The sequence below is a fragment of the Spironucleus salmonicida genome, chromosome 1, assembly GCF_000497125.1.
Source record: "Spironucleus salmonicida strain ATCC 50377 chromosome 1, whole genome shotgun sequence".
NCBI lineage: Eukaryota > Fornicata > Diplomonadida > Hexamitidae > Spironucleus > Spironucleus salmonicida.
The window spans coordinates 1,771,550-1,792,434 of NC_090596.1; the positions used below are offsets into that span (position 1 = coordinate 1,771,550).

A 20,885-nucleotide genomic window follows, 5' to 3' on the forward strand; every position below is an offset into this window, starting at 1 on the left:
CTTATAAATTTTAATGGATTCAACATCTTTCGCTAAGTCTATACTTTTAGACAATGGATGCTTAAAAACAACTATAACAAGTAACAATGAAATCCTCAAAAAATTCAATTAGCTTAAGCCCTACCTAGTGCAATTAAAAGATGAAAACCTTCAATTAAAATCCATTCTCTAATCTAAAAATTAGGAAAAAATTGAAATACTAGAACATGAAAAATAGGATTTATCAGCAAAAATATCACACATAAGACTATAATTGAAATTCATGTAGGAGACTCTAGAACAGCCACCCTCAGAAATACTATTGCCTCTATAATAGGAGAATATTTTTTTAAAGCTCCAACTCACGAAATTTTCAAGTTTACAACTACAAAATCCAGCTCCACCACGTCATCTGTAAACCCCTTTGGATACTTTTCTTTTAAACAACGAAGCCCTTCATCAGCGTGCAGATTCTACTCTGAGACCTCCAAAATAGTTAATTTCATGGTTTAAGGCCTTAGCTAGTAAGGAAAACTGTGTATCATCTTTACGATAATAAACGCAAGTTATCAAGCACAATACACTACTTAAAAGTGAGTTTCTACTTACGTTTCAAGTTCCTTTTGAGATAGCAAAAAGCTGCGAGAAATATTAAAAATTCATCAGAGCACATCTGTTATCAAAGTGGTGTTTACGCTTTGAAAAAACTGCTTTGTAGTTTATAGAAAATCTTCCGGAAATCTAGTGTTCTGACCAGCGTGCGCTAGATAAACGGATGTTTGCTGCAGATTAGCAGCATTTCGGCTCTGGAATCGTAACCAATTTTTTGATTTTTATGTTGCTGATATAAGGATTTGAGTTTGGACATGATAAAGGTGGCTTAAACTTTGCTAGGGGGGAAAAGGAGGAAATTATATATTTTTGAATCACTCTGAGTCGCTGAAAAAATAATCAGGAATCAAATTTTTAGAAGGCAAAGGCTGGGTTTGGTGCTTGAAAAGTGGTTATTTTAGTGTTGTTTATGGAAATCTCTCTGACTTATTAATAGTTTCATTTATTTATTAGCATTTTATGTTAAATTTATGGAGCTTCGGAAGCTGGATAAGAAATGTATATTTTTATTCAGGTTTCGGAGTATAAAATCGCGGTGTTATCTTATTTTATGTCTGTACTTTAATAACCCTTTCATGTGGTGGCTATAAAAGTGCCTCATAATTCATTAACATTATGTGGGGCTTAGGAATCAATAAATATAGAATAATATTAATAAATCATTAATTACCTTACAAACCACAATTCAATAAAACTGTCGAAAGTTTTTGACATATTTCAATAATATAAGTATAATTCTCTATTTAGCGAGTATCTAAATGTGTTAGCTAAATATTAACCTCGTCAATATTTATAAAATTGCACTAAGTATTACTACTCTAACTTTATATAATCGTTACCATTTCTTTAGCTTATATAATTTTTTGTAGTAAAAGTATTCTAGAAAGATAGATTAAATTCTCTATTTAATTATAATCTAAGTGTAATATTGTTAATTATATTTGTTCATTACTTATTTCAACTAAGTTACTCATCAAGTGCATAATAGTAACAAGTTTTTCAATTATTTTTTTGATTTTTAATTGTTAATTGGTTAAATACTCAATATTTTCTTATTATTAATAATCAATATTGGCCAAGTTCTATTTGATATTTGATAAATACTATAGTGTTTTGAAATCGATACCTTATTTAAATTCTTATGGTGTGAACTATAAATATTCTAATATTCTCCCCGAAAGAAATAATAGATTAGTAAGTTTTGATTTAATAATTTTCGGTATATTAATATCATACTATTTTACTGAATTAGCATTCTCCATTACAATAACATGCACCTATTCATCGATGAGTAATGATTCTTCATTACAAGAATACTCATAAACTTTTAAGTCTGAGTAATTTAAATCTTACTTTTTTGATTAATTATCCTATAATGCTTGTAATTCATCTCTCAGCATTTCATTCTCACTAATTAAAGTAGATGCATTTTTAACAGTTTAACCCATAATTTAAAAATTTTCCGTAAAATAATCTATTTTTCTATTTAGCTCTTCTACTATAATATCATGATCGGTTATTCTTTTCTACAAAAATATATTCTCCTAAATCAACTATTCTTTTGTTAAATTCAATTTATCATCTCTAGTGGTTTCAATAATATTAGATAATTTAACATCAAAATTTTTCTATTTCTATTAGGCTTATTCTACTTCTTAATACAACATATTTTATAATTATTTATTTTATTATTCAATTTATTATACTTCAATTTTTTAATTTTTTCTAAGCAATTCACATTCTTGCTATATAAAATCTAGCTATTACTATAATTTCTCGTTATCAAACTATAACTAAGTTGATTTGACTACTTCTCTTTCAAATTCAAACTGGACTAATTCATATTATTATTTATAGGTTTAAACTATCATTAATTCTGATTATAGATTTTCTATCACATTTCCTTAATTTTCAAGTTAGAATTTGCAATTATCTAATTAATCTTCTAGATCAAAATATTTCTACTATGAATCTATAAGTCTTAATGATACTTTCTCAAAATTATTTTAACTAGATTATTACTAACCTTTTTAGGTAAGTGAAACAATCTATTGATTAAGTTTTTATATAATAATTTCCTTACTTTACAGTCGCTGAATTAAAAGCTGAAGCATACCTTTGTCGGATGAAACCTTTTCGCAATGAGCGGATTAATCCATTGTCAAATTTTATATATAGTGTATATATTAATTATATATTTTCAATCTGTGCAAACTTAAAAATTTTATAACTCGTCTAAATTTGTTTCTATTATCCAATCTGCGATAGATATACTTGGACGCTAACTTGCAGATTTTTCATACGTAGTTACAATCATACCCATAACATCTTATTATTTTGCTTTTCTTAATATAGGTTTCAGTGATTATTTTCTTAATATTTTACATGGTAATTTAGGTATCTATTTTTATACTTATATAATGTTTTCATTAACAGAAAATAATTTCTAAATAGAATTATCAACCCCAAATTCAGGAAATTGAAATTTTTCTTATTTCTAAATTTGTTTAATTTGTTATGTTATGAATCTTCGTGGAATTTACCTAGTGGGCCGAAATTCTATATACGAAATAATAAAAGGCTGCCAATTTTTATCTATTAATACTTCTTTAAATATTTATTTAATTGCATTTTTTGGTTTAAGGTAGCTATTATCTTCTACTAACTTTATAACATCCGAGTTCATGATTTGTTTACAATATTTATCAAAAAAATCATTAGTTTTAACAATAATAGGAAATTTACTTTATGTTTAATATACCATATCATCAAATGCTAATTTAATCTTCGGTGATATTATATTTTTATTATTAAGTTCCTCTTTAGAAAATTCTTTTCCGATAATTTGCAGAGTTAATAACTCATATAAACTTTATCTAAATTTTCTGGAAAATAACTTCATTAATTGTTGTTAATCTTAACTGCTTATGTCTTTTATTTCATTTGTAATTAATGTAGTGTTAATATCGCTAAATAAAAAATACATAAATGACTTATCTAAAGAAGTTAATTTATCTGACTGCCATTTCTCAGCAAAATTTAGAGGATTGGATATAAATTTATTAATTATGCTTTAAATTTCAGGTGAAAATTATGTTAGGTCTTAATCCTTTAGTAACTGCTTAGCAAATTCATTTAAATCTCTAGCTTTTTTAAGAATCTTCAGCATATGGATATTCTCCTATTTTGTAATCTCAGTTTTCATTTATTCTTATGAGTAAACTAGCTATGATTTTGGTCTGTTATTCTATTCGTATGTTAATTTATCCTATTATTGTTATTAAGTAATGTTTAAGTGTTACTTTTTATCTATATATAGATTTTAAGAATCAAATTTTTATTTAGTTTCAAATGTGTGCTAATAATTATTATTAATATTTTATTCTTAGTTACTGCTATTAATGTGTTACTCTCCAATTTATTCTTCATAATTTAAAGAATTATTATGCTATTTTTCATAATACTAATAGTCACTGTCTGAATCAGTAGTAGTTTCTTACATGAACATATCATATAAAGTGTTTCGATCCTTATTAATTTTAGCTTCTGTATCTTACTCGACTATATCATCTTAATCTAAAGGTTATACTATGCTATTTCTTAACTATTTACACTTTTATTATTCTTATATAAATTTCATACTTGATTTTTTACTATTACTTTTTTTATTTCTGTTAATTTTTTAACGCTTAATTTTATTTTTAAGTGCTTTTTACATATACTTTTTCAGAGATTTCGCTTTCCCATTGTAAATACCCTCATCAGACTGGGATATAGAGTTTTCATTATGTTCATTATACTATGAATCAGATTAACTAGAATTACAATTACCTGAAGTTAACTAGTGTTTTTGCTTACATTTTTTATTAGATTAGTTTTACTTTAACATATTTTTCTATGACATAACACTAACTAATTAACCTTAGATAGTTTCAGTATTGTTCACTTAATTAGTTGATGTTAATACCAATTATTCCTACTACATTTTCTCGATATCCTATTTCTACTTCAATATTTTAATATTTTTTTATAATCCTTACAAATCTTTAACTAATATTTAATTAGTACGAATATTAACAGATTTAATTTATACTTTTATCTACTTTGCTAAACCATAATCTTATTTCTATCGTCTACGGTCCTTTATAACTTTAAGCTCTGTATTAAACTAATTTTCTTTTTACTTTACTTGTTGAGCTAATAATTTGTCCTAATTTTTTCGTGCTAAATCTTAAGTATCATAAATAATATCATCCAAATAATTATCTTCTTTTTCTATTTTAATACCTTATAGTTTTTTAAACTTAGAATTTAGCTTGGAATCTTAGGACTAAGCATACTGAATTACAGTCTTTATAGAACTTTCTAGATGGCTAATAGCTTTATCACCATACATTTTTTTATATTATTTAAACTTTGAAATAATAAAATCTTATGTTTGGCTATCAGTAACATTATGTAACTTGAACCATCTTTCTGCTACCAAATGTTCGCTCCCAGTTAAATCAGTATATTCAAAGGCATCAGCATCCTAATAAATTAACCCTATTTTATTTTTAGCACTATTATTTTTAGAAAACATGTCAACTTTTTGGATCTATACATCACTAATTATAAATGATTAAACTAGAAATTATGAATAAGGAACTACTAAATTGTTAATAAACGGCTATATAAATGTATTAGCATGCACTCTTTTTTAACTATCAAATCTATTTTGAAAGTTATTATAGTTCTAATGGCCATTACAAACAGTAAAGGCTTTAGGTAACGGAGAATTAAAGTCAAATCGAGAAAAACATGGATGCCTGCATTCTAAATCTTTAAGGAATGTTAATGTTTTTTAAGGAAATTTACTCATAAGATATCTATATTTTTAAACACGATTAATAAAAGTTTAATCTGGATCACCAACTTACTTCTTTTGTACAAATTAGTAAGTAAATTTACCAGTTAACATAACATTAAAGAAAAATAAAATTTCTTATTTTATATATTTTTATGCCATCATATCATCATAATATAAGACTAAATCTTTAATTGATAGGCTTAAAATAATATATACAAATTTTTTAATAAAAAGTGGTTAAAGTTTCAATAGTTATTCTTATAATGTAGTATTTTTACCTGATAAACTAATTGTAAAAATAAAGTTTATTACATCTTTATTAATATAGCATTACTTTTCTGCACTAAATGAAGAACTATGTTACGTGTTTTAAACTTTAAGGTAGTCATTATAAGTGGTTTTTCGCTTTTATAGTAGTTTAAAGGCTAGTTTATATCTTGTAAAATTCAAATAAATGAAGGAAATAAGAAAAAGTCTATAAAAACATTAAGTTTTAGAGTGCAGAGTTCTTATTCTAGTCAAAAATTTAAACTTTAGCTGAAAAATTCTATTTTCAGGCATAGATAAATTTTAATTGACTTATAAATTTGTAGCCTCCTCTTTATATATTAGCTTATTATCAATCATAACTACTTGATCTTATCTAAAATATTATTGGTCCTTAATAATAGAATTTCCTAACATAAAATCATTAAATGTATTCATTAAAAATTTAAGTGGTAAAGATAATTTAACTAATTCAGAATCCACACTATCTCTTAACACTATGGTATTTTTATAAGCTACCCAAAATTTTAAATATTTTCTTAGCAAAAAGTGGCGAACTGTATTATCTGCATACTTTAAATCCTCTTCATTTTACTTATTTTTATATATTAAATTTCTATAACTAAACCAAATATTAAATAAAACGAATCGTCTGTTAATTGAACATTCTTTCCAATGATAAAAGCAATCTAGAAAAGCCTTATTTTATTTTAAATGTTGCATACGTGCTCTTCTTTTTCTTCTAGCTTCCTAAAATTATTACAACAAATGCATAAAAATTGGTCTTTAAAATACTGCTATATTAATAAAATTAGAAATCCTGTTGACAATTTCTAAAAAATATTCAGCTAGTTATTCGAAATAATTAGCATAAAAAATTATATCTTTAGTAATATAAAATCTAAAAATATCTTGGTCAAAGGAAACTAATTTATCATCTTTTTGATAAAATACTCTATAATTTTTTTACCATACATATGTAGAATGCAAAATTTAGAATGAGATTTTCTTTCTTTTATGCTCTACCCCTCTATAAAAAGATATAGCATTTAGATTCATAAGCTTTAAATTAAACATTAATGTTTTAATATAATGAAAGCATAATCTTAATCTCTTCAGCTTGATAAGTCTCTCATTAATTCTTAAATTATGTAAATATACATAATTAAATCTCCATCTTTTTAAAAAAATATCAACTAATTTAAATTTACGCTAATTTATTTTTTTAACTTTATGTCTCCAAATCTTAAGATAAAGATTTTCATATATTGATACCTCTATAAATTCTTTTAAATCAATATAACGAAACCAGACTCTTCTAATAACTAGATATCTTGCGTAACGTTAAATAAATATTATTTAGCTAAGATAGTTTGATGCAGCTGTTTCTTATTATATAAATAATTATATAGATTCAAATGTCGGTGTTTAATAGTTTCTTAGAGGATTTAACTAAAGTTAATTTGTTAACTCTATATTTTTTATATATTTATTATTTTACGTCATTTTAATATAAAAATAATAATATATAATCACTTCAAGTTATTTAAAATTATTTTATTGATATCCTCAAACATCATTGTACCAATTTTTTCTGTTTGGTTTAAATAATTTGCCAATTAACCTGTCTAACCTTAGCTACATTTAACTAATCTATTCTCATCTACTTAGTAGAACTATCCTTTCATGCTTTAAACCCATAAATCAAACATAGCAAAAGGTTAGGTTTGTAAATGAAGTTCTCTGCCTGATCGATTTTGAAGAAATACATTTAATGCTGATTAAATTTCTGGTTCAGCTAATCCATCAGAATATGAGATATTTTAATTAACTTAACAAAGATTATTGTTTCTTTCGTCTTCCACCTCTATATTCTCATCAGAATACACTTGATCTGATGATTACTCCATTTCTACTTCTGGGGGTTCTAATGCTTTAGGTATTTCAGCACAACACTCCTCTAATTTCATCTCAAAAGGAGAAATAAATAACGATTCTTCCATAGTCGGAAGCAATGGGAACTACTATTTCTAATATTATAATGTGAAAAATATATCCTGCTCTATCTATTTAAATTCTTCAATAATTTCTAATGATTGATCATAAAGTCTTAAACGTTAAGCTTCTTACTACATCCATGTAAGATCTTAGTCTTCTGCCATTTAATCTCACTTACTTAATAATATATAATAAATAAAATAAATCATTATGTTTTAATTTTCTTAGCATAAAAACAACAATTTTTAGTTATGTTACTTTCACTAAATGATTATACTGATTATTAATTTATCGTGACATTTAAACTGATATTAATTAGTTAAATATCAAAAAGGTTCAAATAGAAGAATATATTTGACATTGGCTCGTGGATATCAATAGTAATAATCTAGTTGATGATAATGTTGGATAAACTAGGAAATAAATATACTTTTAACTTCATCATAATATTAGATGAAGTAAATTCTAAACGATCTAATTTAGCAGGAATTGATATGTTGATTATCTTTTTAGATTTTTATTTTCTAATTTTTAAACGCTTAAATAAGCTTTACTTCTCTGAAATAATACTATCTTCTAGGAAAGATGAACTTTCCATTATTGAAATATAACTAAAATTATATAATAACAATTCATTCTTTTAACAAAAAAATTGGCGTCATAAACCACCCTAAATAGAAAACAGCTATGGATTCAAATAAAGCTGTTTTTATGAGGATTGGAGTTGGCATATCAACTTTTGATACGCATGCACGAACTGGCAATAATAATATTATTGGTAAAACAATCGAAAATAAGTAATTATTAGTACTAAACACTCCTAATAACATACCAGCAATAATAGATAGAAAAACTCTTCTCTTATACAATTTTTGTTCTTAAACCTCAATGTCCATTTAAATTAAAGAAAAGGTAAAATTAAGTATTATAAAATATCATTTACTATCACGTAATGTCATATTAAATGTCTTTTCACGTGTGCCACCAAAAATTGCTGTCATGAGTTCAGTATCCTTTAAGTCCCCTGATCCAGTGGTCTTTGTACCATAAACTCCTTTTTTCTAGAATTTTTGTCCACTAGCTGGCAAATCATATAGCACTTAACTTTTTTAAGTCTCATTGTTACCTTTTTCTACCTTCAGTAAACTTTATCCCAATAATATACTATCAATATTCATTCCACCTCTATAATCCTTTTAAATTGTTCTATCTAAAATTCTACTTTCTTGTAAATATATTTCTTCCGCCAATAATCTGCGCCGTTCTTTTATCTCAGCTGCCGCGTTATATAACCGTTTAAAAACTTCTGGTATATCCCAATTATTATCTCGTTCGGCATATTTAAGAGTAAATTTACTCATTTTTAAATATTTTCTTGCGATATTAAAAGCTCTGGATGCTCTAGCTTTTCTTTCCCCTTCATAGAAATCTACTTATTCTGTCTATACAGAAGCATCTTGATATTTATCTAAAGACTGTAGTGCATATTGTCTAGCATTTTCTATCAATGATTATGCGTGATCTAAGTCATTTAAAAGTTAATGTTTACTGATGGCTTCTTTTGATAATGGAGATTTCGTAGATAATGAGGTTAACTATGAGGTTAATAATGAAGAACGCTGAACATCCTTATGATTACTATTGCTTTTTCTGAAAGAATTATCCTCGTATGTACTATTATTATGTATCTAATCGTTTATTATAACACCTGGTTAACCTGCCATTAGTATTTAGCATTGTTATCCACTAGATTTAAAATCTGGTCTATTCTTATAGAGATATATTGCTTTTTTAATAACTATATCTGGGATTTTTAATTTAGATATGGATACCAGCACATCCTCAGATATATTATCTTCAGATATCATTCTTCTCATCATTTACCTCATTTAAGTATCTTCTAAAGATACTTCTAAACCTGTAAGACTTTATATAACTTTCTAATATTTACGGCAATGATCAATTAAATCAACGACTAATGCTAATTCTTGATCTTAATGTAAACGCTCGTTAATTCTATTTTTAATTCTTTAAATATCTGATACTTCATCCATTCGTAACCCACGTGATATATTTTAAGATTTCCCGCTTTTTCTTTGATTTATTATTAATTCTTCTTTGAGAAGTTCATTATCTTTTATTAATTATTCGTTTATTGCAGATAATTTATCATTTTATTCTTTTAAATATTTATTTCTATTTATCAAATCTTAGTTTTCTTGTGTCAGCCTATCATTTTCAGTAGTTAATAACTAAATTTAAGCATTCAATGAATCAATTTACCTCTGAAGTTCCGCTAACTGATCTTAATACTTTTTCAGCAATGCATCATATAACGCTTTAAGTTTCCAATACTCATCTTCAAAACCCTTAAGCCGTTCTACCTCTGATCGTAGTTAATCATTTAACAATGTTAACTAATCAATTTATTATTACATTTCTCCACATACAGTGTTGTTTTAATTTGAAAATTCAGAAATAATTCTCAATAGTCGCTCAATTTCGTCTTTAAGTTATTAAATTAACTTTTGATATCCTGGTATTTCTAATATTTATGTTAAATAATAATCTAATTTTCTTTATAGTTCTTCTTTTTCATTTTATAATTATAAAATTTATTTTCTTAACTAGGATATTAAAGTGTCTTGATTTAAATTTAAGTTGTTTCCTCCTTGACTATTTCTATCTAGCATATTTACATCCCAAAAATCTGGTCTATACATTTTACCAATTTTTAACTTAAGGTTAAACTATTCTTTTGTCATTTGCTCAAACTTTTAATATAATGCCTTCATTTCAGCTAACTATACTAAAAGCATTTGATTTGTCTCAGTAAGAGAATTAACTTGATTAAAATATTATTTAGCCTTAATACTCTCTTAGTTTAATTTAAACTCAGCCTAGAGGCGTAATTATAACTCATGTTAAATTAATTCGTAGAATGTTTTTTCTAATTAATAAACAACTTATGCATTCTAAATTGCTATGAGATTTTTCTTTGATTCATGAAAGAAGTTAGAATAAATTGGAAAAATATTCTTAGATGTTAAATGATCCGTTGCTACTTCACAATTTAACTCTTTTTCAAAAAGAACAAATAGCTATCGAGAATTAAATTTCAATTCTATTGTATGAAAAAAATACTCAATTGCATTCTCAAACATTTATATTGAGTTTAATATTGTCTTATGACTAAGCTATTTTGAATGTGATCCATAAAATGAAGATTAAATGGCAAATTCATGTTAATCATAATTCATTTTATGTTAAAATTATCTTATAGTATATAATAAAAAATTAAAACTATTATGAAAAATACTTTAATAATATATTAAGTAGGATTATTTAATTGAATTTTAATAATGTCGAGAGATCAGATTAAATAATTATTTGATAAATTTGATTCTAATAATGATAACTAGTTATCAAAAATTGAAATTTAATAGATGTTTCATTAATTGGATATATAAATTTAAGATGAATAATTTGAAACTGTATTTAATTTATTTGATTAAGATTTAAATTAATACTTAACTAGGGCAGAATTTGAACATATGATATTTGTTGTCGTTAATTGCAACTTATCTGACTTTAAATCACTTTTATTTTATGCTGCTGATATTGATCATAGTATGAGATTGAATGTGGATGAATTGACTTAATTATTTATTTAATTAGGAATGTTAGTTTAAAAATAAGAGATTACTATAATAATTGAAGAATTAGGAAGTGGAAATTAGCTTAATTATGCCTAATTTTAAAATCTCTTTAATAAATTATGTGAATGAATACATATATCACTCTTAAATACTTGGTAACGAGGCGAATATAATATCAGTTTCTTCACAAGTAAGTTAGTTAATTGTTGTCTTGGCAAAGTATAAATCTTCCTTTAGAAATTAATTTTATTAAACTAGCGCATCATCAGAACATTCTACTAATTAATTATCAATTGAATTCTCATATATAGAGTTAACATCTTTTTCTCCCTTTGATGTATACATCTATACCATATTTTTTTATTTTGTTGATGGAGATGCATTACTGTTTTTTAATTAATCTAATTGAGATTAATGAATAGTGCTATTAGTAATACTTATTGAATATTAAGGTGATAATAAATGATCCTATTATATGCTATTCACAGTTTTCTTACCTACCTCAACAAATGGTGATGTTTCATTTAAATCTGTCATCGCCTATTCTTCTTTAACATGTAATGGGATTTCCTTATCGTTAGTGGTACAGATTTACTCTTTTGCTATAGATGTAGTTTAGCCTTATATTTATAAAATATTTGAATCTATTTTCTCTTTTATTGTTTTATTTTTCGATTATCTGCTTTACTACGAAGGCATTGATAAGATTGGATACTCAGGATAATTTTCTTACTACACTATTTATATGCAGTTATTTTATTCTTACTAGCTAATAGAATTATTGGTGTACTATATTTATTATTAATCCTTTATTGGAGTGCTATATAATTGTTATGGTATTTGAGTATCATATTCAATTTATTATCGCTAACTATTCATATTTTATGTAAAATTACTATTTTTACTTTGAACAATAGTTGGATGAATTTATTCATAATAACTTTTATGCTCTTACTCATTTGAAGTTTACCTAGCGTATGGCTGGCAATTAACATTATATTGACTTTCTGTAGATGTATTTAGGTTTTGATAAGAAATATTAGCAAATTATTAATTACTTAATAAAAATTATTATTAATTTGCCTAACTCGTTACAAAAATACTTTCATCTTTTATATAATTATCTAAAACACTTAAAACATTTCTTACATTTTACGGATCATTCTGACACTACCATTGATACAGCTATTTTTAAAGCTATTGAACTTATAATTGTAGTCTATCAATAGTTTTATTTGCCAATTTCATAGATTCTTATGTTTCAGATTTTTATAAAGTTACCATGTTTATCTCTTTCTCCATCTACTATTCTTTAATCTAATACTCTTAAATTCTTGCTGCTAAATCTTCTGATAATTGCTTATATTTTCGAAGAGATTCAATTTCAGACACTAGAAGTGTATTTTTATGTAGTAATTCTTAATTTTCTTAAGAAACACCTTTCTTGCTTTTGAATAACTGTGAATATTTTTCTAAAGCTTACTTCATAACGTGTATTTAATCTTACTAATCATCAATGATATTTTGTAATTCATAATTCATTTTTAAAATTATGCAAGATATTATATTCGTCTATTCATAATATAATGTTATCAACTATGCATCAAATATTTATTGTATTTATAATATTCATATATAATTGAATACTTTGAAAACTAAAAAGTTAATGGATTAACAGTACATATCTACTTATATCTACTTATATTTTTTTATATTTATTAACGTTCGTGAATTGTAAGAATTGACATAAAGACCTAGACTAATTTTAAAATCAATTATTGTTCAAACTAAATGGAAATTAATTTTTTTTCATTTTCTTAAAGTTTTTTATTTTTACTACTTATGACTATCTTTACTACTTTAAAACATATTTCGTGAAATTATTAGAATTATAATGAAACTTGTACCCATTATTACAAATTAAAGCAAATTATTCTTTTAACGTCTATGAAATTCTTAGCGCCAATTAATAATTTCTGGTTAATTTTCCAATTTCAAGTACCAATCCATATTTACAATTTCCTAGAAATTAAAACGTATACTTCGAAAAATAAAAGATTAAAGCTAGCTAGTTCATCCGAAAAATATATCATAACAGATTTATTTGAATTTCATTTACATAATCCCACTCCTTATAATTTGTTACATTCTATTTATATTCCCTACACCCTTCAAACCCATAATAATGCTGAAAACGACACACAAGCTGGCACGCACGATATGTCTTTTTCTGTCCTAGGACGCTTCAAAAATACCAGTCAAATCGCTCCTAGACCAGCCAAACCAACCGCGTTTTGACCATTTTCAAGTCCATCAGATGCTATAAACGATCGCATTTAGCGTTCCGGTGATTCCAGAGGCATACGTGGCGGCAATTGAGGAGTTACAACGTTTCAGGGTGCGAGTACCATTACAACACGGGAACTGCAAATCGGCAGTTTTGGTATCACTGGTGATTGCTTGTAAACTTGTGGATGACGATTTTGTGTTAAAGAAGAGTAAGTGTATGTACAAAAATTATCAGATTTTAGAGCGAGAGTTTTGTAAAATTGTTGGTTACCAGACATTCGTAGACCAAGCTCAATATAATAGTGCATATTCGCTATATAATAGTGAGTGAAATTTACATCCCAAAACATGGCTTGAATGCTTAGTTTTATTAAAACGTAGAGCGATTTACTGTATTATTTAATTGGAATTGAGCTTAGGCGTCATATTCGTGTAATAGATGTTGTGGGGCTGTGGATGGAAAAACCGTATATCTTGTTTAAATTTGATTTGATGAAATAACGTTCTAGAAAGAGGATATAGCAATAGATTGATTTTACATCTTAATAATTAAATGATTGGTTTAAGAGTTAGTGTTTAGTCTATTTTAGTGAGAGCACAATTAAAAAAATTATAGACTAATAAACATAATAATAAAACTCAATGGATGAAAACCAACTGATGTAGAATCTTAAATCATAGTTTCCATATGTACCTTTATCTTTTATTAAATTGTGTATAAAAGAGAGTTCAAGTAAAATTTATAGATGATAGTGAAATACTTGACAGATATCACTCATAGTAAAAATAGTTAACCATACTTTTATAGGCTAGTTTATCGTTAGATCTAAATATGTTTCCTGCATCTAGATTTAGAGGAGAATCTGTATTTGGTGTATTTATTAATGCTAACAAACTAATAGCTACAGAAAATAAGTTAAAGCTAATTTACCAGTCTTCTTTTAAAATATTAAGACAAATTTCACCTTAAATCGATATATTAGGATGAAATATTTTATTCTTAACATGGCAATATGGTGATTATAAAGGGTAGTCTTTTGGTATATTCATTGATATTGTATATTATTAATTATAATAAAATGAATCTCTTTAATTAAATTTTATTAACAGATTCCATGACTATAATTGACCTTCAATTTTAGGATGAAGTTAAATACCTAGCTTTAAACGCTCATGATCTTTTTTTAATGATTATTTATATTCATTAGTTAATCTATTGATCATTTTTAAAGTTAGTAAACATAGTAAACCAAACAATCACTTTCAAAGAAGTCTGCTTTTGAGTTCAGCTTATACAGCACTCGCATATTCTTATGCATATTACCTAATTTCCTATATGTCCGCCCGATATTTAGTTAATTACTATTGTTATTTATCAACTTTATGCTCTAATTAATGCACATGTTGCTCAGATCTTTCTTTAAAGTTTCGTTCTTCTCTTGCTCGTTTTCTAAAGCTCTTACGTTACTCTTCACTAGCTGCTAATTATGCTTTTAAATCAATCATTTCTTTTTCCAGATCCATAAATTTCCTTTTAACGGATAATAAATTTTCCACTTAATTTATCAATTCAGAATCTTCATTATGTCCTCCAAAATGACTCCTAATTAAATTTCTGAGTTCAGAAAATACCTATCGTAAATTAGCTAATTACTCATCTTGTAAATCTTTTGTTTATGATAGCCTATCATATTTATTTCTAACATTTTAAAGATCTTCAATTTCCGTTTTTTGCTCTTTAATAGTAAGATCTTAAACTTCAATATGATTTTTGAGTTCAATTATTTATCGCTTACACATATCATATTCTTCTAAAGTATTTTTAAGATCTAATTCATATCTTGCTACCTATCTTTATAAATACTCTTCATTTTAAATTGCAGAGTTGGCTAACTTAAATTACTGTAATTAAGTTTCTAGAAGCTCTACTTTTACTTTAAGATGATTAATTTCATTATTATCAGACAAAGACATTTATTAGTGACTCATCTATTATGGATAGTTATAAATATCAAATTACTATAATTTTGGAGATTTAGAATCTATTTATTATGGAGTGAAGTTTTGTTCATTTAATAATTAAAATGATACTGATTTTTTGTTTGGAGATATATGATCAGGAGATTAGTTATTTTAAGTAGACTAGAATGACTATGGAGTTAACGACCTTTAAGATTATTATTTTGATGATAATTAGTCCATATAACCTTATAAAAATACCTTTAATTCCTCTATCTTCTATCCTAATTAACTTTAAATATCAAATTTACCAAAATTATCTAAAATTAATATTATACTTTATTCTAATGACTTAAATTATGAAAGATACTCTGATTTCGGTGATAAAATTTACACTTTTTCGGTAACTATGTTTAATTTATGATGGATAGTTTTCATATCTATTTAGGTAACAAAATCATAAATTTAATTTAGTTGACTTACTAAATTTTAACTACAGCAAAGGTGTTATTATTATTCCTAGGAACTTATGTTATTAGTATTGTTTTTGAATTTTATTACTGATTCAAAAATAGCCTGAGTTTATTATTAAATCTATTTAAAAGTTTCAGATTGATCTAAGCTAGTAAAAGCAACGAGAACTTATTATAAAAGAATCATTTGTTAATTATTATCATTTAAAGCTTATTTGAGTAATAATGTGATCTATTAGTATTATTGAATAATTATTTGATCGTTACTAGCTTCATTTTCACATGATGAATTCACTGTAATTTCATTTAATTTATCTGATAATAGCCTATAATTGCTTAAATTACGCTATTATGATTCTTAAATATTTATCATGATTTATAATTATTCTTAGTTTAATTTGAGTAATGATTATTATTTAATATCGTAGCAACTTAATGAATCAACTATTTCCTAAATCTTAGAGGTTAAATTTTGTGAATTATTAAACTATTATTCAAAACTTGCATCTACTTATTTAATATCTTTTCCATTTTAACATTAAATATCTTCTACTAATTATTTCAGATTGCTTGTGATACTCAATAATTCTTCATTAGATTTAAGATTACCTTAATACTTATTTTAAGTATTGACAGTACTTATTTATTAATCTATTAATTACTGCTAAAGATTAGAATTAATTTTAGACATTTATTAAATCTATAAATTCTAAGAATTAAGCAATTCTTTTTAATTTTCAATAATATTTTCATAAGATTCTTAATTCTATCCAGATAACTTTATTAAATTATTAGAAGACTTAACTTAATTATTATTCTATTATATTAGTTATTTTTCTTACTAAAGTATACTTAAATTATCTTAGTGCTAAGGCTTTATTAGCGAATCTTACATAGTAGAACATAATGAAATTGACTTAGATCCTTATAACTACTACTTATCTTACTATTATCTCTAGTTAATTTCTGATTATAAATTTAATATCTATCGTTTTAATTCTAAAATGGCTTAGTCTTTAATAAATAATTAATCTTAATATTCAGTAGATGCATTATTTTTATTAGAGACTTGTATTTATAAATTTTGGATTTGTTTCTTAAGTTCGTTAGTATTAGCCTAATACTCTTCATAGTGTTTGCTCTCTGATTCTGTTAACTGCTATTAATGTTCTAATTATTATTATAAATTATCTATGTCCTATTAATGTTTCTATGAGCAGACGACTTAAGTTTATTCCTAGACTTCTTGAGTTTAAAAATTTTTCAATACTATTACTTAATTTTCTAAATTTTCTATGTTTTCTTATAATTTCTATGTTAACGAATTATTTTGATTATTTGCATAAAGTTATTCATATTTTTATGTACATGATTTATTTTATTATTCTAATTCAGACTAGGTATTTTTCAGAGTAAGTATTTCTTAATTTAGTAGCTTAATTTTTGATAATAGCGATTAATTAAGTAATGTTTATGTAGTGATTTATGTGTTCAAATCATCAATAACTTAATTATATTATTACTTTATTCTATCTATTTATTTTTATTAATCCATAATACTAAATGTAGTCTAATTAGCATCCTTTAGTAATAATTATTATTACAGTTCCGAAACTTAGATTTAAGACTCATTAAATTTTTAACTTAATTAATTAATTTTAATTTAAGTCAAATTTTCTACTTCTTCTAGATTTTACTTATATATATTTTATTACGCAACATCTTTCTAGGGTTAATTTTTAATAACAAGATTTTATTATGTGAGTAAGGAATTTTATTCAAATAAATCTGATACCTGCTTATTTAAATTTTCAATACGTAATAAATATTGGGACTTAATTTCTTCAATAATATTATCATTTTACTTTAGTGCTATTATATTTTTTTGTTAATTATCTTTTATCTATTTCGCTAATTACTCTTGTGATTAAATGTAAAGTATAGATAATTTATCATAGTTATCTTATAATGTAGAGATTTAGCACATTTATGATTAATATTAATTTGTTCCTAAATTTAAATCTTTAATTTCTATATCCTTAACCTATTTCATTAGCTTTTACTAGCAAATGTTTAATTCCGATTCTAATAATTATACCTATTATAGTTTTTCTTCCAATTTATTATTAAGTAAAGTGATAATATTTTCTTTCTCGACTTAAACATCCTAATAACTACTGAGCATTTATTATAAGTCACAATCTGTCTCTGCATTAACACCGGCGGTAGTATCTTTATTAATAATATTTTATATATCTTTATTAAGATTATCTAATTTCTAATTAGCTTGCCTTTATTGTACTAAAATCTGATTATAAGCATCATCATTATATTTAGTTGCAGATATATTGGATTGCTTCTCTAATTATAAGAGAGTGATTTATAAAAGTTGTTAAAGTTAATCTTATTTACTTACAGATGATGTTAAATTATTTTAAATCTTTAAATCAAGCTCGTTAATTTTATTACTTATTGTAATGAATTTTTACGCTGGATAAGAAAGTTTAATTTAATTTAAAACTTAACACATGTCTAACTAAGATTAACAAAATTACTAAACTTACTTTAATAAATTAGAATTGTTATAATCTAAATCAACTTTTAACTATTTTAATTCAGTCTGATCTTACAAAACTGTTGAAATTTATTATTATGCATGTTAAATTTGTGATTCATAGCCTTCTATAGCGTTTTACTTATTATCTACAACAATTTTTAACTACTTATTTTCTAAAATTAAAGCCTAATTTACTTTATTACACTCATCAATATCATCTTATTATAAGCTATTTTATGTCATTCGTACACTGGATAGCACCCCATCCATTTACAAACATGAATCTGATAATTTTTTAATATCCTCTAATAGCTAAGAATTTTCAGTTTATAATGATTTATTTTATAAACTAATCTTCTCTTTTTCAATAGCTAGCTACTAAATAGCAGAAATACTTGTGTGTAATTCTTATTTTAGTTTCTCATTTTCACTAGAAATATCATTCTTCTATGAACTTAGTTTCAGTGATGTTGCCAATATTTCATCATATTACTAATTATTTTAACTATTGTTAGACTGTAATAATTACTTAAAATTAGTACTTACTACTGCAAAATCTTACAAGATCATATCCATTGATTAATCTGTAATTATTGAGACTTCAGGTAACAATGCTTAATCAACTTATATATTCGTTTGTGTTAAAGTAAGCAGTGAATGCTTAAGATCTTAAACTTAATCCGCTAAGAACTATTTTGTAGCATTTTAATTAATAAGTTAGTCGTTTAGTTCCTATGATAAAATTGAATTATCTATAACCAATTGATGTTATTACTAATCTATTGATTTAATTTTATTAGATAACATTTATATTTTATCTTATAATTCTTTAATTTTAAAAATAATCTAATGACTTTACTAATTAAAATTATTACTGAAACATGAGTTTATCAACGATTCAAAATCTAAAGGAATAGTTTTTTATCCATGAACTACTAATAAATTTTACTAAGGCAATATTTATGTTTGCTGACTTTAATTTAGTGTTATCTTTTGTGTATCCATAGGATCAGGTGTATATTCTTAACGTTTATTGTGTAATTCTTATACTTAGTACTGCAAATCTTATATTATAGCTTATTGCTCTTTTAGTTTCTCTAAGTTCTCCTACTTAATGTTTCCTTACTATAAAATAGTAGCTAATTATTCTTTAAGATCATTAATTAATTACTATTTTGATAGATTTTGCTCTTTCAGTGTATTAATCTAATCTATATACTTTGATTATTCATCCTTTCCAGAATTAACAGATGCATTAATAAGTGAATCTTTAATATCTTATAAGTAATTTTCATTTTACTCTCTCAACAAAGATATTTATGTAGTACTTTAGAGTAAACTATCTTTAGTTTTTTATGAAAACTCCTCCAATTCTTTGATATGTTCTAAATTTTTATTAGTTTACACTTACAAATATTATTGCTCTTTATCCAACTCGAAATATGCTTCTTCTAAGCAATTAAACTAATGACATTTTTTATCTAGTTGATTTTTAATTTGTTCTAATTAACCTGTAACCTTTAATTTTTCCTAATTCACTTAATTATATTTGGCTTTTTCCAAAGTCAATTCTTTACCACACGCCTGATTACTATTAGATAATTCAATAATTTTCTTTTATTACAAATTTTAATCTTCCATATCTTAATCCATTAACTCCAATATATTCGATAATTCAGTATTTTACTTATTTAATGAATCTATAAGTATATTCGCCTATACTTTTTCTTAATAAATAACTTCATATTTTTACTAAAGCAATTGAAGTTCTTATTTACAATTTAATAAATCTTATTCAACCACAATTTTTTACTCTTAAAGATAACGTAATGCATCTAGATCAGCAGGCCCTGGTGTAAATTCTGTATCAGTTTTCGATTAATACATGGAAGTTTCCTCAGTTAAAGATGGTCTAAAAGCATCAGAAATTTTAGGCCTTTCAGACTTTAAAATTTCATTTTACGTCTATAGTTTCTTAAGCTAGTTAGTTAACAATTATATTTCTTGTTAATAACTAGGAGAAGTTGACTATAATTATTACTTATCATTTTCTAATATAGTAATTCGTTTTAATAAGTCAGAGTTTCTATTTTCTTATTCTTATATTTTTATCTCCTTCTCAAATATAGTATTTTATATACTTTAATAATTGGATACTGTTGTATCTCTTTCTTCAATCGTTTTAGCCAATAAATCTTTCAAAGCCGAATTTGACATTTTAGAAATTTTTATTGAAAATTCTA

General features: G+C 24.7%; 13 protein-coding genes across 13 annotated transcripts; 3 read left to right on the forward strand and 10 right to left on the reverse strand. All coding sequences in view use genetic code 6, as the record gives it.

Moving 5' to 3' along the window:
- Window positions 1-13: 13 nt before the first annotated feature.
- On the forward strand, window positions 14-904 carry SS50377_21228 (uncharacterized protein; the record flags this gene model as incomplete). The annotated part of the gene is made up of 1 exon (XM_067905165.1): window positions 14-904. One exon carries the CDS (start codon window positions 14-16, stop codon window positions 902-904), a length of 891 nt encoding a protein of 296 aa, XP_067768647.1.
- A 1-nt stretch (window position 905) lies between these two features.
- On the reverse strand, window positions 906-1,205 carry SS50377_21229 (uncharacterized protein; the record flags this gene model as incomplete). The annotated part of the gene is made up of 1 exon (XM_067905166.1): window positions 906-1,205. The coding sequence occupies one exon, from the start codon at window positions 1,203-1,205 to the stop codon at window positions 906-908; it is 300 nt and encodes a 99-aa protein (XP_067768648.1).
- Window positions 1,206-1,250: 45 nt separating this feature from the next.
- Window positions 1,251-2,750, reverse strand: SS50377_21230 (uncharacterized protein; the record flags this gene model as incomplete). The annotated part of the gene is made up of 1 exon (XM_067905167.1): window positions 1,251-2,750. The coding sequence occupies one exon, from the start codon at window positions 2,748-2,750 to the stop codon at window positions 1,251-1,253; it is 1,500 nt and encodes a 499-aa protein (XP_067768649.1).
- A 41-nt stretch (window positions 2,751-2,791) lies between these two features.
- SS50377_21231 (uncharacterized protein) lies at window positions 2,792-7,213 on the reverse strand (the record flags this gene model as incomplete). Its single annotated transcript, XM_067905168.1, has 1 exon — window positions 2,792-7,213. One exon carries the CDS (start codon window positions 7,211-7,213, stop codon window positions 2,792-2,794), a length of 4,422 nt encoding a protein of 1,473 aa, XP_067768650.1.
- A 26-nt stretch (window positions 7,214-7,239) lies between these two features.
- Window positions 7,240-7,869, reverse strand: SS50377_21232 (uncharacterized protein; the record flags this gene model as incomplete). The annotated part of the gene is made up of 1 exon (XM_067905169.1): window positions 7,240-7,869. One exon carries the CDS (start codon window positions 7,867-7,869, stop codon window positions 7,240-7,242), a length of 630 nt encoding a protein of 209 aa, XP_067768651.1.
- Window positions 7,870-7,910: 41 nt separating this feature from the next.
- Window positions 7,911-8,303, reverse strand: SS50377_21233 (uncharacterized protein; the record flags this gene model as incomplete). The annotated part of the gene is made up of 1 exon (XM_067905170.1): window positions 7,911-8,303. One exon carries the CDS (start codon window positions 8,301-8,303, stop codon window positions 7,911-7,913), a length of 393 nt encoding a protein of 130 aa, XP_067768652.1.
- A 34-nt stretch (window positions 8,304-8,337) lies between these two features.
- Window positions 8,338-8,601, reverse strand: SS50377_21234 (Transmembrane domain-containing protein; the record flags this gene model as incomplete). Its single annotated transcript, XM_067905171.1, has 1 exon — window positions 8,338-8,601. The coding sequence occupies one exon, from the start codon at window positions 8,599-8,601 to the stop codon at window positions 8,338-8,340; it is 264 nt and encodes an 87-aa protein (XP_067768653.1).
- Window positions 8,602-8,640: 39 nt separating this feature from the next.
- On the reverse strand, window positions 8,641-10,965 carry SS50377_21235 (uncharacterized protein; the record flags this gene model as incomplete). Its single annotated transcript, XM_067905172.1, has 1 exon — window positions 8,641-10,965. One exon carries the CDS (start codon window positions 10,963-10,965, stop codon window positions 8,641-8,643), a length of 2,325 nt encoding a protein of 774 aa, XP_067768654.1.
- A 102-nt stretch (window positions 10,966-11,067) lies between these two features.
- On the forward strand, window positions 11,068-11,493 carry SS50377_21236 (Calmodulin; the record flags this gene model as incomplete). The annotated part of the gene is made up of 1 exon (XM_067905173.1): window positions 11,068-11,493. The coding sequence occupies one exon, from the start codon at window positions 11,068-11,070 to the stop codon at window positions 11,491-11,493; it is 426 nt and encodes a 141-aa protein (XP_067768655.1).
- A 9-nt stretch (window positions 11,494-11,502) lies between these two features.
- On the reverse strand, window positions 11,503-12,906 carry SS50377_21237 (uncharacterized protein; the record flags this gene model as incomplete). Its single annotated transcript, XM_067905174.1, has 1 exon — window positions 11,503-12,906. The coding sequence occupies one exon, from the start codon at window positions 12,904-12,906 to the stop codon at window positions 11,503-11,505; it is 1,404 nt and encodes a 467-aa protein (XP_067768656.1).
- Window positions 12,907-13,549: 643 nt separating this feature from the next.
- SS50377_21238 (uncharacterized protein) lies at window positions 13,550-13,984 on the forward strand (the record flags this gene model as incomplete). The annotated part of the gene is made up of 1 exon (XM_067905175.1): window positions 13,550-13,984. The coding sequence occupies one exon, from the start codon at window positions 13,550-13,552 to the stop codon at window positions 13,982-13,984; it is 435 nt and encodes a 144-aa protein (XP_067768657.1).
- Window positions 13,985-14,424: 440 nt separating this feature from the next.
- Window positions 14,425-14,877, reverse strand: SS50377_21239 (Ubiquitin-conjugating enzyme E2; the record flags this gene model as incomplete). The annotated part of the gene is made up of 1 exon (XM_067905176.1): window positions 14,425-14,877. The coding sequence occupies one exon, from the start codon at window positions 14,875-14,877 to the stop codon at window positions 14,425-14,427; it is 453 nt and encodes a 150-aa protein (XP_067768658.1).
- Window positions 14,878-14,916: 39 nt separating this feature from the next.
- SS50377_21240 (uncharacterized protein) lies at window positions 14,917-20,859 on the reverse strand (the record flags this gene model as incomplete). Its single annotated transcript, XM_067905177.1, has 1 exon — window positions 14,917-20,859. One exon carries the CDS (start codon window positions 20,857-20,859, stop codon window positions 14,917-14,919), a length of 5,943 nt encoding a protein of 1,980 aa, XP_067768659.1.
- Window positions 20,860-20,885: the final 26 nt, after the last annotated feature.